Source organism: Drosophila grimshawi, unplaced genomic scaffold (assembly GCF_018153295.1).
Source record: "Drosophila grimshawi isolate 15287-2541.00 unplaced genomic scaffold, ASM1815329v1 contig_78, whole genome shotgun sequence".
NCBI lineage: Eukaryota > Metazoa > Arthropoda > Insecta > Diptera > Drosophilidae > Drosophila > Drosophila grimshawi.
In genome coordinates this window covers 27,806-44,296 of record NW_025063616.1, presented here as the reverse complement: position 1 = coordinate 44,296, position 16,491 = coordinate 27,806, and the positions used below count along the sequence as shown (strand labels likewise).

The following is a 16,491-nucleotide window of genomic DNA, read 5'->3' as shown; positions in this document are numbered from 1 at the left end:
CTGCCTAATTTGTGTTAATTATGACAAATGTTTATGGCACTGCACCAAAACTGTGGCAACAGATCGAGTGCCCGTGTGTGAGTGGGTAGCAGCTGCGAGGGCCGATTCAGCATTTGTGTGTTGTTGACCAAATTCAAGGTCGCTTCTTAGAACTAGCCTTGATTTTTTAAGTATCGGTTTTTATCGATTTAAGGGCAATGCTTGGAGCTGACAATAAAATGTAAAACGCTTGATGGGTCTTAGCCATACGGTAGCTCATATTCCAAATTTGAAGTCACTAGTTCTTCTTACCTGCCATTTTTAATAGTAATTCATTTCAATGTTTGTGATAAATAAAATGATTGCTTAATACATTTTTTATGTGTATCATGTATGTACTAACTGTTATAGTAGATGATCCAAATTTGTTATGTATTTATTGTATCAAATCAAGTCTAATTATTTTAGAATAATCAACAGCGCCACTAGCTACTCTTTATTGGAAAAAAGTTTACTCTAGGAACAGAGTGTCTTAAAGTCAAGTACTCTCGACTATAACATTACCACTAAGAAAGATAACTAAATATAGGTTGGTATAAATAATATGAGCACCATTATAAATAAGTGTATGCAATTAAAAGGTTATTAAAACCTCTAGAATTTATGTCAGGTCATTTAAATAATTGTTCTCTCAATGTATACTAAAAGTGATAATCTGAAGAAATATATTTATGCAAAATTAAAAAAAAAATGATGATAAATAAACAATTGCAGTAAATTACGAATAAATACAATAAAATTAACAAACATAAACAGGAAACAGCTTACAAAAATCTCCCTAACAATATTAGGCACCATCATCCCTCACACTCCCTGCAAATTCCTATAGTTGCCCACTGTAAACTTATGAGCCCTGGCATACAAGGGCACCATGTGTTGTTTGTCTCGCCGCACCATGGATTGGACTAGGCGGGCGGAGGCAACTCCTTGCTCATCGTCTGGGGTCTCCTCGAAGTCATCGTCTTCCAGTTGTTGGTCTGAGAAGAGTACGGGGCCAGTCCCCTCGGGCCGGGGATACCGCTGATTGATTGTCCAGGGCTTCTCGTGCAGCTTCTTTGGCTTACGTTGGAAGTAGCTGGCGTAATCTGGACGGGCAAAGCTCTTGGGAACACCCTTGTACTTGAAGTGCTTCAGTCCGGGAGTGATGTTCACAGCCTTCTTCTGGTGTATGTGATTGGAGATAGGCTCCGGATTTTTGAGGGGTCGCTGTTTAGAGGATGCGTAGTTCGTGTGGAGTGCTTGCAGGGGCACTGCTGGCTGCTGCAAATAGTTTGCTGGCAATTCCTTCGGCTTGTAGTGATCATAGTAGGGGTGTTGATGCGGATGACTTGTGCTGTAGTGAGGACGATACTCGTTTGGCTCGTTGACAATCACCGCCTTCCAGTCGCTCTCCTGCACGGCGTAGCTGGGCTGCATCTTTTGCGAGTACTCCTCCAGCTTTTGGACTGCTGCAATCTCTTTGTAATAGTTGTCTCTCGCTTGCTGCAGCCGTTTCCTGATGTCTGGTTCCAACTCCATGGGCACCTGCTTAATACGGGCATGCGGCTTGAATTCAATCAGGCTGGGTATCTTGGGATGCGAATGTGTCAGATCCTCTATAGGCTTCTTCAGCGGCTTTATATCGGAACTGAGCACAATGTGCTCCTGATCTTTACTATAGTGATTGATTTTCGACTGCGATGTATCATCGTTTGCACTTTTCTCGCCCTCGGGTGTCTCTGTGATTGGATGCGAATTGGCACCCACCGTTTTCACGATGGCATTGAAACCCTTCTTGGCATCTGCTGTATAGTGCACTGTGCGTATGGAGCCATCTGGCTCGAGTACGCTATAATGACCCTTGACACCGTCGCCATCCCGGGACTCCCATTGTGATTTCACATCGCCTGTGTGTAGATCTTTGACTCCATAGCTAAATGCATATTCAGGATGTTCCTGTGTGTACAAAAGTTATCCAAAATTACAACTTTCTGTATGCAGTTAACGTTAGCAAAATTCCTGCAGTTGTATTTATTATTTATTTACAAGTTTTTAATTTTTAATTTTCGATCCACATATAGGTTAGAACAGTGATTAATAGGTGGGACTCGAGAAGCTTGTTTATCTGATTGGTGTTTGGTTGGGTATTTGATACCAGGACTTTGTGGGAGCGTTAAGAGGATTGGTGTAGGTAAAACATATTTATTAGTATTATTGTTATTTAGTATTAAAAGAAAAGACATGGAAATCCAAAGATTATATGATAACTTTAAAGCAACTGCAACCACAAATTTATTAATAATCACAATCAGGGTAAGAATTTAAAAAAAAAAAAAAACAATTGTCATGTTAGTACTTATTACAATTTCTTCTTTAAGGAAAATATACTAAATGTATTTTTGCACAGTGTCTTTCGTGCATGCGTTCAAAAAATGCGTTGACCACACCTAGTAACAAAAAAACCAAAACAAATATATACGAAAGCACTGGAGCTCTAATACTCCAATGACTGCTACAAAAACTGTAGAATTCTTATGTGTTCACGACAAAAAATATAAAAAAAAGAAATAAGCACAGTTTTGGTTTTAGCTTGGCTAAAAATTGTGTCAAGGCAAAATCGCGCTGTGCACAGTTTGAAAGTCACTGGAGTCTGGGTTGGGTTTTGTCTTTTTGGGTAAGCTTGTCGTCTACGCAATGATCTTTTGATCTGCAGCCGACATCAAGTCAAACGCAATACAATCGTTAAATACATATTAATGTATTACATTTGCTTGGATCCTAGAAAACCAATAATAAGTAGCAGCAATTCATTAGTGCAATGATAATCTCAATTTCAATTTAGAAATACACATATGTCAGCTTTGCACAAATTCAGCAACAACATTTATTTTTCCTTGACTTTTGTTTTAGCACCTCTATCAAGGCGAAGCAAGGGGAACATTATGAAAAGTATTTCGCATGCTTTGGCGCTGGCTTCAATTAAGCGCAGACGTCCATAAATGGCCACAGTCGTGTCCATGCAACAGTCTAGACTTTAGAGTCTATAGAGTCTCGAGAGTCACAGTAGCTTTTTGTTGTTGGTTGTTGGTTGCCTATCAATTTGCAGTTGCTGGCTGTCGCTGTCCAGCGAAAACAAATGATTACTTTGGGAGTGCGTAACCTGAGCAGCCAAAGCTTGTGCGTTGTGCGCAAGGCAAAATCATTTGGCAAAAATATAGTTTTTAATCAAAGCTACTTTTTTGGTGCTTGTTGTCAGTTGCATAAGTGGGCAGGCGGAGCTGTTGACCACTGTGCAGGCCGGCCACCCAGGAGTTAGTTGCAGTCGCTTATTTGCTGCGGCCCCAGTTGGTGGTCGGACAGATCGCCTTATTGGCTTGTTGAGTTGGTGGGTGCGTGTGAACTTTGCCTCATAAATTGCCATGCAGTGGATTTACGATGACTGTGCTCACTGGGCGTATACGCAAAATGCGAAAACGAACGCAATCGCGAATGGCCCAATAATTACATTAAACTGCGTATACGCTGCGTTGGCCGTGTGCGTCAAAGTGACAACAGAGCAACGGACAGATCGTGGGAGAAGGCTTGTGAACCAAGCAATTCTAATAATTTTGACAAACAGACAGACAGAATGACTGCCTTAGCAGGCTATGGCTCGAGCCACGCACACACCAAGGCGTTTCACTAGGCGGACAGTTGAGACAGAGTGGCAGACTGGTAGACAACTTGTTGCTGCAGCACATGAAAATCATTTTAAAATGTTAAGCGGGCCTTGTCATTGCTTTCGGGTTACAGAGCAAACAATTGTCTCCTTCTGAGGCCTTCCCACGTGCGAGTAGGTGCAGCTAACTGCGTGAGTTTGCCTTATATGGCGCCATTGTTGATTGTTGATCGTTGATAGTTGTTGTTGATAGTTATTCGTATGCTGCACGCAAAACGCATTTTTGGCTATCTGCCAACCTTCCTCCCCACAAAAAGAAAAATACAATGGCTTAGACCCGGACAGGCCCAAACCAGGCCAGATCATTCCACTTACATTTTGATTTATGTGGGCGACGATACGTTACCCAAAAAAGAAAAAAAAAATGAAATATCTCTTGGGGGTGGGGACGATCACACAACGCACGAACAACATTCACTTTGAATGGCCGGCAATGGTGGAAAATGCGTTTGGTGCACTTAAATATTTTGTCGATACTTGAAAGATTGCAGTAGAATTTGCAAAAATGTGTAATTCAACAATTTACAATTCCAGTTCCCATTGATAGAGGTAAACTCGTTATAAATGTAGAAACGGGTTTGCAAGTGCTACTATTTTAAAAATTATGGCCTCAAATATAAGAATAAGATAACAAATCAATTTCGACCACAATTCTTCCAATACTGAAGCATAAAGTGCTATAGCAAATTACGAAGTGGCAACTATTAAAATGTATTCAGTTTTCGCTTGTTTATTTGAGCTTGCTAAACATATGGAACTTAACAAAATGTATTATTTACCTAGAAAATTTCGAAACTTAATAAACGATCAATTATTTATTTGGAATTAAAATTCTTTTTGACATGCTCAAAAATATATTTCTTAATACCTAACAACATATTGACTAAATAATGTATCGTACCAAAAAGTAATTTCGAGAAGTCATTCAGGCTTTTCAGCCCATTGTGCTTGCAGTTGGCAGTTTGGCCGAACACTTTGGCTGACTGTTAATTTTACTGTTAACTGCTCATGCACTTTGTGGTGCAAAGTGGGGGAGGGGATGCGAGATACTTACAAATTGTGGAGCATATTCCATCATTTCGTCGTTATCCGCCACAACGACAGGTGCGGCAGTGACTCGCCTACAGGCCACGGGGCGCGTCGACAGGCTTAACGCGAGGAGGGCTGTGATTAGGGAGAAGCAGCTTTTGCAGCGGGTTGAAGGCGGCTCTCTCGTAATCTAAGGCATTTAACAGAAATATGAATGTGTGGTTTTTATCAGTGGATCGCTTAATAAATGCAACGATAAAACAAGTTGACCAACAGCCAACAGCTAATAAATTGGCTACAAAATTATTACGCGAGCATGGGCCAATTAATTGGCCGAACAGCCAAACGACGCATGTTTTAGATGCATTGGGACATTTCTCAAGCTCAGACCCCGTCTAGCTCCGTCCCGTTGCGCTCCGTGCTGTCTCGGGACATGTCATACAGCGTTGTGACAGTTGTCAAATGGTAATGGTAATACGCATACGCCTCGGTGTCCCCAAAATTAGGCTTCGCCAGACGTACATTTGTATGTACGATGTGACAGCAATGGCTACAGGTTGGAGATTGATGGTTTTGCTTAAGACCAGTAGCTTGGATATCGAAACAGGTCTGGCAGGATGGCAGCCACGTACAATTCAATTCAGATCAGTTCAATTCAATTTTCAACTGCCAATTGGCAATTGCCATTTGCCGCTTACATCGTGTAACTGATTTTTATTTTAGGCTCCCAGTCAATAAATTGCAACATTTTTTTGGGCATTTTCTTTGGCAACCGATTGGCATATGTCGTTTCGCCCAGGCAGCGTTTGAGTTTCAGCTTTCTTATGAAACCTGGCTAATTAGTACAGTTGCACAAAAGCAGGAGACAACGATGATACAGATACAAACTCATACACTAACTCAAGCAAATTAATAATGCTTGAGACTGATTTGTTAAGCCATGTTTGGCATTCGGTAAGAATGTGGATTCGTATTGTGCGCAAATTTTGATTGAATTAATTTTATTTCAGCCTTATTGAAAATGCAAACTTGTGAAAGCTTTAAAAACAATAAGTTCACTGGCAGAAAGTTGGCTTGGTATTCGAAACTTAGAGAAGATATTTATTTAACTGCATTTTATAGGGAAGGAATAATGAATTAAAAATTGGCTTATTTACGACACTTGCACTACTTCAAAAATGTTATATTAGGAATGCAAAACGATTCGCTTTTATAAGCAAGCTCTATATAGTGTGTGTCGCATATTTGCTATGCATTTGTAACAATCGTAATGTGAACGTGAAAAACTAGCAGTTTTGGTAACGATTGGTACAATTTGTGCATTTGCATGCGTTTTGTTTTGATATCTGCATGACTTTCACTTTAGGGGTGAAAGTTTTTGCTAAACACTTTCGCTCCTATTTACGCCAAGTATTGCTATCGTGTTGTGGATGCCTCGGCAAACAAAACACAATTGACAAATGTTTTGCACTTACATAAAAACGCATGTCGTCAACAAGTATTCAATATATGAATTTATTACTAAAAATTGCACAAAACGTTGTTCACGTCACACAGATCAGACTGCGCGATTTAAATCGCACGGGAAACGCGTCGAAGTTGCTCACTGCACGCTGTCAGTCGCTCACTGGTTCAATGTCAAGGACAAAAACGTAATTAAAGCGTTAGCGCGACATTGCCAAAGTATTTATAGGCAGCAGTAGCAGCAGCAGCAAACGAAGACGACCGGCAATCAGGCAACGCCAAAGCGTGGCCAAAGCGTTTTCCCGGCGACAAGATTTTCCGGCCCAACTGGTTTCACAATTGTTGTCGTTGCCAGTTGTTGTTGTGGTTGTCAGTTGGGGATCAGGCGAGGCGGCAGCGATGCGCCAATGTGGGCAGCAGAGCTTGTGCTGTGCGAACGCTTCCTAAGCCCGGTCTAATTGACAATTATATGAAACTCAGTCTCAAACTGTGGCGCTGACAAACTCGTTTTCATTTTCGTTTTCGTTTCGCTATCACATCAGCAGCAACAGCAGCTGCAGCATCAAACTGCAACTGCAATTTGGCTGTCTCCACTTTTGGTTTCAACTGCACACGAGTAAAAGTCGTCGGCGCCGCGCTTCAGATGCGGTTGCAGCTGTTGACTGGAGTTATAAAATATATATCATGCAGGATTACGTTTGGTCTTAACATAAAATAAAAGCGATTGGCCTCGCAATTCGATATCAGAGTATCTCTAATCCTAACTAACTATGAGAAACCCCGTTCAGCGCATTCAGTTTTCGCTTAATTTGTTCAAGTGTACAATATTGGTATGCATTTTGGCCTTTTGATATGGTGGATTACTTAGTTGAAAGCATTGCTCAGAGCCTCTTAAAAGGCGTTCCAAAAGGTCACATTATGAATTTGCATGGTTGATTATCCGGTATTTATGCGGTTCAATATCGTTCAGTTGTGAAAGGAAGAATACCACTGGAACCAATTGTTTTGCTCAGTAGTACAATTCGTTTACGAATATGCTAAAGCGAGTTTTAAAAATATAAGACTGGCATACCTTTCGATTAAATTGCTTTAATATTTTGATAAAAAATACTTTTCACAAAAATCCTACTCAAGCTCTTTTGGTCTTTTGTTACTTATCCATATGTATGTAAATATACTTGTATGCTACTAACGATTTATACAAGTGGGTTCAGATCAGGTTCTATTCAGTTCATTCACAGCGTCTGGTTGTAGGTTCTTAGTGTTAGTGGATCTGCTTTACACTCACATAGCTGCTAGCATGTCCGTGTCCGTGTCCACCATAGTGAGCCACATTGTGTCCATAGCCGTAGCCTGCGCCATAAATATCATCATGTCCGTAGCTCTTGTGGACCTGTGGATGATGGGCGTGTCCCAGTTTCTTGACCACTGCGTTGAAGCCGTTGTGATCATCGGCAGTGTACTCCACAACACGTGTCGTGCCATCGGCCTCCTTTAGGGAATAGCTGCCGTGCACCTTGTCGCCGTCCCGTGACTCCCACTGGCTCTTGTGGTCGCCCGTGTGCGCATCCTTGACACCATAGTCAAATTTATACTTGGGATAATGATGTGGCTCGTATTTATCGTAGCCATGACTGTAGCTGGCGTAGCCCAGGCCCAAACCATCATAGCTTCCGTAGCCTTCATAGCCTCCATAGCCTCCATAGTCTCCATGTCCTCCATAGCCTCCATCATGAGCATAACTCTTGTGTGCAGGCTCCTCGTGTTTGGTAAGCACGCTGTAGCTAGTCGCATGACCATGTCCATGAGGCGCCGCCAGACCCACACCCAGCAGGCCGAACACCAAAACTCCACAGAACGGATGCATTGTCTTCGATTCACAGTCGCTTGGCTTCGTGATGATGTCTGTTGGTTCTTGGTGCTGCCACTCAGAGTTTTTATAGCACTTGCTCGGCGCATTGGGGCTTTGGGCCAGAGCCATTCACTTGCCTTCGATTAGCTAATTAGTTGTTCATAATTGTACATTTGAGCTTTGATCGTTGAGCTGCATAGAAAATGTAATAAGTTATTTTTAGCCAAACACTACAATTGAATGTTGAAAACTGAATTGGAGGGCGTTTATTTTGTGAATTGTGTTAAGTTTATCACAAAATTATTAAAACAAAGAAAATATATTCACCTATATGACTATGTACGAAACAAAAAAAAAACATACTTAGAATCATCAAGAGTTCTTATAAACATTACTTACCAATTCAATTGTTGTATTTAAATTGGTTATATGTATACCAAATATAATGTAAAATAGGAAGAAGTGAAAGCATTGCAGCCGAGTGTAACCGACTCTGAAATACTCTGATGCCAGTTTATACCAGCTGGTCACAGGTAGCGAAGAATCTTCTTAGGAGTTGCGCAGTACGTGGGTGTGCCTCAAACATTCATTAAACCATTAATGTGACATTCAAATTTGATAACTCAATCTCACGCGGCAGTTTCTGAGGGGACGAAATATTTACAAACGTTGTGCCTCTTGTTTTAAAATTTGATATTACAAGTGGTTTTTATCCATTTGCGACTATCGATCGTGTGGTTTTTCTAGTAGCCCCAATTTTAACATTGCCACTTTGGCTGACGTTGCAACAGACAAGTTTTAAGTCTGTAGCTCTATGGGACAGAGAATAAAAATTTGTTTAATTTGGTGATATAATTTTCAGATCACGTTGTTTAAGCCTAGCTTTGGTTTTATAGGCGGTAAGTTTTATTTCGAATTAATTATATTTATTTTTATTTATACAAAATAATAATACGTACAAATTGGTTATAAGTTGCAATTATAAGAAAAACATATCTTATTTAAAAATTATTTTAAATGGTGTAAAATCGTAGAAAGCTCATTTTCTTGTGAATGATGATGATGCAGTAAAGTTAATCGCTAATATTAAGAGGAAATTTAAAATCCAATCACTGCGTAAGTCTATATTATACGGTTGATAGGAATTAGAAATAATTAAAATATAAAATACCACAAAATGTGAGTTGTTATGAATTAGCTAGAACTCGAGTGACGACTCTGGCCTTGATTGTTGCTAATGAGCCTATTCTTAGTTCGTTTAATATGAGCCACTCCCTTTTATCACCTAATATCATGATAAATCCGCTAAAAACTATAAATCATAATTTACACTCAAAACAAAACTGATTAATTTGTTTCGCTTGTAGAAAACATTAACAGGTATTTAGTTTCACACTAATTCGGAAGCCCGGGCCCCCCAGAGTGTAAATATTAATGGCCAAATCGATTGGCCCCCTCTGCAATGCGTCTCAAGGTCAGTTGGTTTCTGGGCTTTTGTCTAACTGGGCGCAAAAACACTCGGAGCTTGGCTTGAAAACGCAGCGAGGCGTGGCATTTGGCGCTTTTGGTCAATTTGAAAGCGGGCCACACTTGTTGATTGATTTCTAAAGCAGCAACAAAATCAAAAGCTAGCCGTAAAATTACAACAACAATCCAGGTAATCGAAGCGTGGCTGTGTTTTTGGATTGTTAACGCCCCATTTATTTATTATTGTTGTTGTTATTGGTATAGTTGAAGTTACTTTTTGGACAGCTTTTAATTGGGCAATGAGCATCGGGCAACAAAAATATGCATACGAAGTGTGGAAATGGAAAATTTGCGCAAAAATTTGAAGTATTTTTGTGTTTTACTTTTGCTAGCCTATTTAACCTCCGAAAAGCAAACTTAATCATATTCATATGCATGTTGACTAGAATGCTGAGCTATAAAAAGGCTAAAGACTGTTCGATTTGTATCACAGTTACAATTGGGTTTTAGGCAAAGCAACAACCTCAACAAGCAATTAACAACCCAAATTCAAAACAAATGGCTCAAGCATTAACTTTGATATGCTGCACCTTGCTGGGACTTTCAGCTGCGAGTTACTTATCACATAGTGGCTACGAGCATGGCCAACATGGTGATAATGGAGTGGGCTACAGCATACAGACACACCATGAGGCACCTAAGAAGTGGCACAGTCACGAGCATGATCATCACTGGGCTCAACCACAAGCAAATTACTTTGTGGCAGCAGCAGCACCTCAGCACTGGGCGCCACAGCATAACCATCATGCTGCAGCTGAGCCCAATCATCATCCCAAATATCAGTTCGATTATGGCGTCAAGGATACCAAAACTGGCGACATTAAGCAGCAGTGGGAGACACGTGATGGCGACAAGGTCAAGGGTGGCTACACAATGAAAGAGGCCGACGGACGCACTCGCATTGTGGAATACACAGCCGATCACCACAATGGCTTCCAGGCAGTCGTCAAGCACATTGGACATGCTCACCAAGCGGATCACGGCTACTACGGACATGGACATGGACATGGGCACGGACATGGACATGCCACAAGCTATGTGGACGTCAAGCAGGATACGGACAGCAAATGGTGGTGAAATTATCGGCTTAGATAAATGAAGATAAATGAAGATAAATGAAGATAAATATGGCCTACAATTATATAAAAACAAAACAACATGAATAAATTGATCAAAATCACAATCTAAATACATACATAAAGCAGAATAGTTTTGAATTTGAATTGGCTAATGCAACTGAATTTAAGTCAGCATTTTGTAAAGTCAATGAGTTGACTAAATAAATAGAAATAATAATACATACATACAACGTATCTATAAATTCTCCGATTCTTGAAAATCGATTAGAATCGATTTCCAAACCCATTAAATTAGGGTAAAAATTGTATAATGGCGTTGGGCACCTATTATAGCAGATAGAAGGAAGCATCTCCTACCCCATAAGGTATATAGATTCTTGATCAGGATCAACAGTTGAGTCGATGTAAGCATGCGCTCATGAACAAGCGGATCTCAGAGACTATGAAAGCTGTAGACTTCAAATTTGGAATGTAAGATATCGTAGATCCGGCGCAGATCAAAATTATTTCATCGATAAGTGCCCAGATTTTCAGATTTAATATCAACTACACACATTTTATCAAGATCGGATTAACAACATTAAACTCGTAGTCATATGTCATATGCCGCATCCCATCAACAATCTTAATCTCTTATAACCTTAAAAATAGGAGTGGGAAACCGATATTTTTTGACTTTCAAGAATCTATTATAGATTCAAAGGTCCACGCATTGGACTCGCCCTTAATGGTGGTCAAGAATACATATTCCTTATGGCCTGGGATATTTTTTTCTGCTTATTGAATACTTCATGATACCCGGCTTACCGATATCACGTAAGTACGTATCCTATTATCATTTCATTTTATTTCGTCAAATCAAACAAAATGCTGACTTAATATCAATTGAATCACCCTCTTTAATTAATTCAAAACTATTCCGTTTAATTAGTTTAGACTTGCATTTTGATCAATTTATTCATGTTGTTTTGTTTTTATATAATTGTAGGCCATATTTATTTTCATTTATCTAAGCTGTTAATTTCTCTACCATTTGCTGTCCGTATCCTGCTTGACGTCCACATAGCTTGTGGCATGTCCATGTCCGTGCCCATGTCCATGTCCATGTCCGTAGTAGCCGTGATCCGCTTGGTGAGCATGTCCAATGTGCTTGACGACTGCCTGGAAGCCATTGTGGTGATCGGCTGTGTATTCCACAATGCGAGTGCGTCCGTCGGCCTCTTTCATTGTGTAGCCACCCTTGACCTTGTCGCCATCACGTGTCTCCCACTGCTGCTTAATGTCGCCAGTTTTGGTATCCTTGACGCCATAATCGAACTGATATTTGGGATGATGATTGGGCTCAGCTGCAGCATGATGGTTATGCTGTGGCGCCCAGTGCTGAGGTGCTGCTGCTGCCACAAAGTAATTTGCTTGTGGCTGAGCCCAGTGATGATCATGCTCGTGACTGTGCCACTTCTTAGGTGCCTCATGGTGTGTCTGTATGCTGTAGCCCACTCCATTATCACCATGCTGGCCATGCTCGTAGCCACTATGTGATAAGTAACTCGCAGCTGAAAGTCCCAGCAAGGTGCAGCATATCAAAGTTAATGCTTGAGCCATTTGTTTTGAATTTGGGTTGTTAATTGCTTGTTGAGGTTGTTGCTTTGCCTAAAACCCAATTGTAACTGTGATACAAATCGAACAGTCTTTAGCCTTTTTATAGCTCAGCATTCTAGTCAACATGCATATGAATATGATTAAGTTTGCTTTTCGGAGGTTAAATAGGCTAGCAAAAGTAAAACAAAAAATATTTCCACTTCCATACTTCGTATTCATATTTTTGTTGCCCGATGCTCAATTAAGAGTGGCCCAAAAAGCAATTTCAACTGTAACAGCAACAATGAGTAAACAGAGTAAACAAATCGTAGACGTTGAATATATCTTTGGATTTAAGCACAAATTTTCAACTAAATAAGTGGCCAAATTTCTTCTAGTTTGATTCAGTAAAATAATACAGATGCTGAGGATGGGTGTACAAATTAAATTAACTAGCGTCATCACATGAAAATATGATAATCTGATAAGAGGGATAACTAATGCTAAGAATCCAAAATGGAGGTGAAAGTTGACTACCTTGAAGTATAGCAGAAGTCAATAATTCTGGAGGGAGTTGACCTAAGCAACTTAGTTTGAGTCCGACTTTTAAAAAAAGCTAATATCAGAGGTCATACTGAATTAAATGCTTTTCTAAATTCAATTGATTAACAGCAGTATTTTTTTTCTCACTAAATGTATAATTTACAAGAGAGGTAAATGAATGCAAGGTAGTCGAGGTTGACCGAATCCCTGCTGAGCAGATCTAGCCGATTTAGAGAGATTACTCTGTAATTTCAAATGTCAGATACACCAGGTTTTTTCTGTGACCTAATACCAATACTGCCGGATGGGATCACAATATCAGCTGCTCATTCAAATGATAAGTTCGCACTAAAAATTCGTGGTATGATCCTCACATTTCGAAAAAAAAATCATCGACATCGAAAGCTAGATTTCAGAAACTGTATTACTCGGCGTGTCTAAGATAGACAATCTTCATGTTATTGTTATATAAGTTATTTAGTAGCTAAATGTTATTTGAAATTGTCTGTGTCACTTACATGTACTTATACTTATGCTATACCTAATTTAGTGGCAAGTAAATTAAACATCATTTAGAGCTCAAATAGAGCCATACTAATTTATTTAAACTGTTTGTAGGTATGCATTAAAATAAAGTAATTTACCTAACCGGTTGAGCGCCCAGAAAATTGGAATAATGTTTTTATTAGAGCGACAATATAAGTAATAGCGGTCATTTAAATGTAAAAATCAATGTGTGTCCAGTTTTTAAATAATCAAATGTTGAAGGATGCAATTAAATGTGGATTATTTTATTATTTACTTTGTAATAGGGACAGAGGGCCAGAGGAACAGTGCATTGTCATCTAGAAATAGTCGTAGGGAATGGAGAACGGTTTACTCTGACAATCTACTTGAAGACTCTAGTAAACTAAAATCTTATATGGTACGCAACACATAGACAAGAACTTATGTAATATAACTTATAGAATAAAAGGTCTCGATTAATGATTCAATAATAATTTCTTTGATTCACTGCATTTGATAAACTTCAACCGTCCTATTCCAGTACGTACTCACGTATTTTGAGCCCATATTGAGAAATTACCAAGAGCCCATATTGAGAAGTTTGTCTAATGTGGCCTAAGATGCAATGCAATCTGCGTTCGATATCGTAGCCCTGTAGGATGGCACTTATTAAAATAGCATATTCTTTTTATCAATTTCCTAGCCGTCCTGGTTTTGAATCTTCAGCAGTTAATATCAGATAACATTCTGGCTCGAAGTCCTCGAAGTTGGTTTCCTGCTTTCAGATGCGTTTGATAACTTTCTTTCCGGTCGCTTACTAGCAATTTTGTTTAATATAAAGTATACTTTCAGGCATGTTCACAGTTTGAGGGTTACTGTGAAAGCAGTTTATATGTTGCTAAGCAGTGCGTGCACTGCTTTGCTATTCTTGTTGGAAGCTGCACAGCTTGGTGCTTCAATATTAATAAAGTAAAATAATAAAGTATTTTTCAAAAGATAAATATTGGGTGGGACTTTATTTGTGACTTTATTCGTTTAACAACAGGAAAATAAAATGTAAAATTGCTCGACTCGAACATACCCTGAATACAAGTGATGATTAATAATAAGTCAAAAACATCTTAAAAATTTAATCCAATGCTTCAAGTCTGTATGTGCTAGTGTGTTTGCACATGCATACAGAAAATGCTTTCGCTTGTGTTATGTACATAGGTAAATATGAGAATACCAATTTTAATCGAACTGAATGGAAACTATTCAGTTTATTAATAGGATTGCAAGGTATATTCGTTTCGAATTTGAATGCAATATCTTCAAATTTCAGTCGGTAATTGATTCGAATCGAAAATGGCGTAATAGGGAACGTTATCGATGGAATATGATGTCTTAGACAGAGTATTTTATGTGGTCGGAGATTCTTCTGCCTTTAACAGTTTATTATACTATATTACTCATCCTAATAGAATTGAGTTAAAATAAAAAAAAAATTCATTGGCTCTCTAATGTAATAAAAGTCTTTCAAAATTGACACAAAATCCGATTAGTCCGCAGTCTCATATAGATTCATCAATTATACATTAATTTATGCGCTGCAGCAAAGTTTTGCGGTCACATAAATTTGCAAGTATTGCGAGACCGCAAGACCAAGATTGCCACGGATCTGGCATCTGTTCGAAATGATTGAAGCGCCAAAGGAATAAGCTTTTAAGTTCAGAATAAAGCTGCATATGTAAATGATGGGATTCATTTATTTGTTCCAGAAATTTCCCGGGCATTTAAACGCTCCACACTATTGACACTTTGGAGGTGGTCCTACACTTGGCCAGGATAAGAGAACTCGTATGTTGTATATTTATTGGTCCTGATATCCGCATGTGTGAATAACGCAATAAAAACTTTGCTTTTGGCTCATAATTTGACTTCAGCCTTATGCTTGACCTCTCTCCTTTACTGCCTTATATGGCTTCATTAAGTATGCAAATGAGCAGTGGAAATTGCGGCTGCTTTAACGAAAAACGAAAAGAAATATAAAAAAATAAATAAATTGGGCAGGTGAATGGGCATCCAGGTGGGTGAGTTCAAAAGACAAACGAGCAGACCCCGACGGTCAGTCTGGCAGACCCATCACACGAGCTGTGAAATTTATACGAAGAGTTCGAAGTGCATTTCGCGGCCATAATTGCATACCCTTACGCAGAACTACAGAGTTGTTGGCATCTTTGCAGCTTATGTCGATCGCAATCCTATTTTGAATACACCTCGCCCGGTTGACAAGCATAATAATAAATGCTATAACTAATTTATAGCTCAATTCTGCAAGGGTATTCAGAATCGGTCTGGTCAAATCATGCATATCACTTCACTATTTTTTGTTGCCAGAGGAGGGCCATAGTTACTGAGTGGCGAAGTCGAAAGTCGAATTAAATCGCACAGTCCGAAATGAATGAAAGCAACGAGAGACAGAGATGGAATAAATGAATGAAATGAAATGTAATGAAAACGAAGGCGACGTTCACGTTAAAAACTGCAACTCGTATAAAAAGCGTTGCCCTCTTTAGTTCGCCTTTGCCTTCTGTTATCCCAAAAAGAAGAGAAATACAAAAAAGTAAAGAAGAGGAATCAGAATGCAAGAGCAGAAATGGCCAAACAGAAAGTTTGCCTGATTTTGGTGCTGCTCAAAGTATAATAATGTGCTGCTGCCGTCAACGACAATTGCAACGCCACCTCCCCCCTCGAAAAAGGGCGTGACCATCTGCGGTGTGTAGCATGCGGCTTGTGCCGCTTCAAGTGCACACTTTCTCATGGCTTAGCACTTTGGTGCATAGTTCGTTGGTTCTTGTAGTGGGCGGCGGGGTCGTGTCGGGCTTGGGTCGGGCGTCTGTGTGCTGGGTGCTGAGATGCTTGGCCAGCTTATGCAACAAATAATTTAATTTTATGCCGCATACAAAAAGAATCCAAACGGGCGAACCAAACGAACCAAAGAACCAACGAACGAAAGGACCAACGGGGGAACGACAACGGAAATGCCACTTTACGGCCTGTTTGACGGAGAAGTGGACGTTAAGTTGTGAATATGACGATGGAGAGATGTCGAGATGCAGATGATGATGTTCATGTTGATGTTGATAATGATGATGATGATGATGACGATTATGGCAATACGTCGGCGACACAAC

At 39.6% G+C, this 16,491-nt stretch overlaps 4 protein-coding genes across 4 annotated transcripts; 1 reads left to right on the top strand and 3 right to left on the bottom strand.

Moving 5' to 3' along the window:
* Positions 1-441: 441 nt before the first annotated feature.
* LOC6558049 lies at positions 442-6,423 on the bottom strand. The gene is made up of 3 exons (XM_032739146.1): positions 6,241-6,423; positions 4,791-4,955; positions 442-1,974 (listed from the first exon to the last, which is right to left on the bottom strand). Exons 1-3 carry the CDS (start codon positions 6,250-6,252, stop codon positions 844-846), a joined length of 1,308 nt encoding a protein of 435 aa, XP_032595037.1. The 5' UTR covers positions 6,253-6,423; the 3' UTR covers positions 442-843.
* A 970-nt stretch (positions 6,424-7,393) lies between these two features.
* On the bottom strand, positions 7,394-8,222 carry LOC6558726 (pro-resilin). The gene has a single exon (XM_001985599.2). The coding sequence runs from the start codon at positions 8,208-8,210 to the stop codon at positions 7,494-7,496; it is 717 nt and encodes a 238-aa protein (XP_001985635.2). The 5' UTR covers positions 8,211-8,222; the 3' UTR covers positions 7,394-7,493.
* A 1,884-nt stretch (positions 8,223-10,106) lies between these two features.
* LOC6557991 (cuticle protein 8) lies at positions 10,107-10,685 on the top strand. The gene has a single exon (XM_001985598.2). It carries the CDS (start codon positions 10,107-10,109, stop codon positions 10,683-10,685), a length of 579 nt encoding a protein of 192 aa, XP_001985634.2.
* A 1,028-nt stretch (positions 10,686-11,713) lies between these two features.
* LOC6558175 (cuticle protein 8) lies at positions 11,714-12,289 on the bottom strand. Its single transcript, XM_001985597.2, has one exon. It carries the CDS (start codon positions 12,287-12,289, stop codon positions 11,714-11,716), a length of 576 nt encoding a protein of 191 aa, XP_001985633.2.
* Positions 12,290-16,491: the final 4,202 nt, after the last annotated feature.

Bases quoted from the DNA above. Each gene is read 5' to 3' on its own strand.
- LOC6558049 (XM_032739146.1), bottom strand. The intron at 1,975-4,790 runs GTAAGTATCTCG...TTGTACACACAG, and splicing joins TGGAATATGCTCCACAATTT to GAACATCCTGAATATGCATT.
- LOC6558726 (XM_001985599.2), bottom strand. From the start codon at position 8,210: ATGGCTCTGGCCCAAAGCCCCAATGCGCCGAGCAAGTGCTATAAAAAC.
- LOC6557991 (XM_001985598.2), top strand. From the start codon at position 10,107: ATGGCTCAAGCATTAACTTTGATATGCTGCACCTTGCTGGGACTTTCA.
- LOC6558175 (XM_001985597.2), bottom strand. From the start codon at position 12,289: ATGGCTCAAGCATTAACTTTGATATGCTGCACCTTGCTGGGACTTTCA.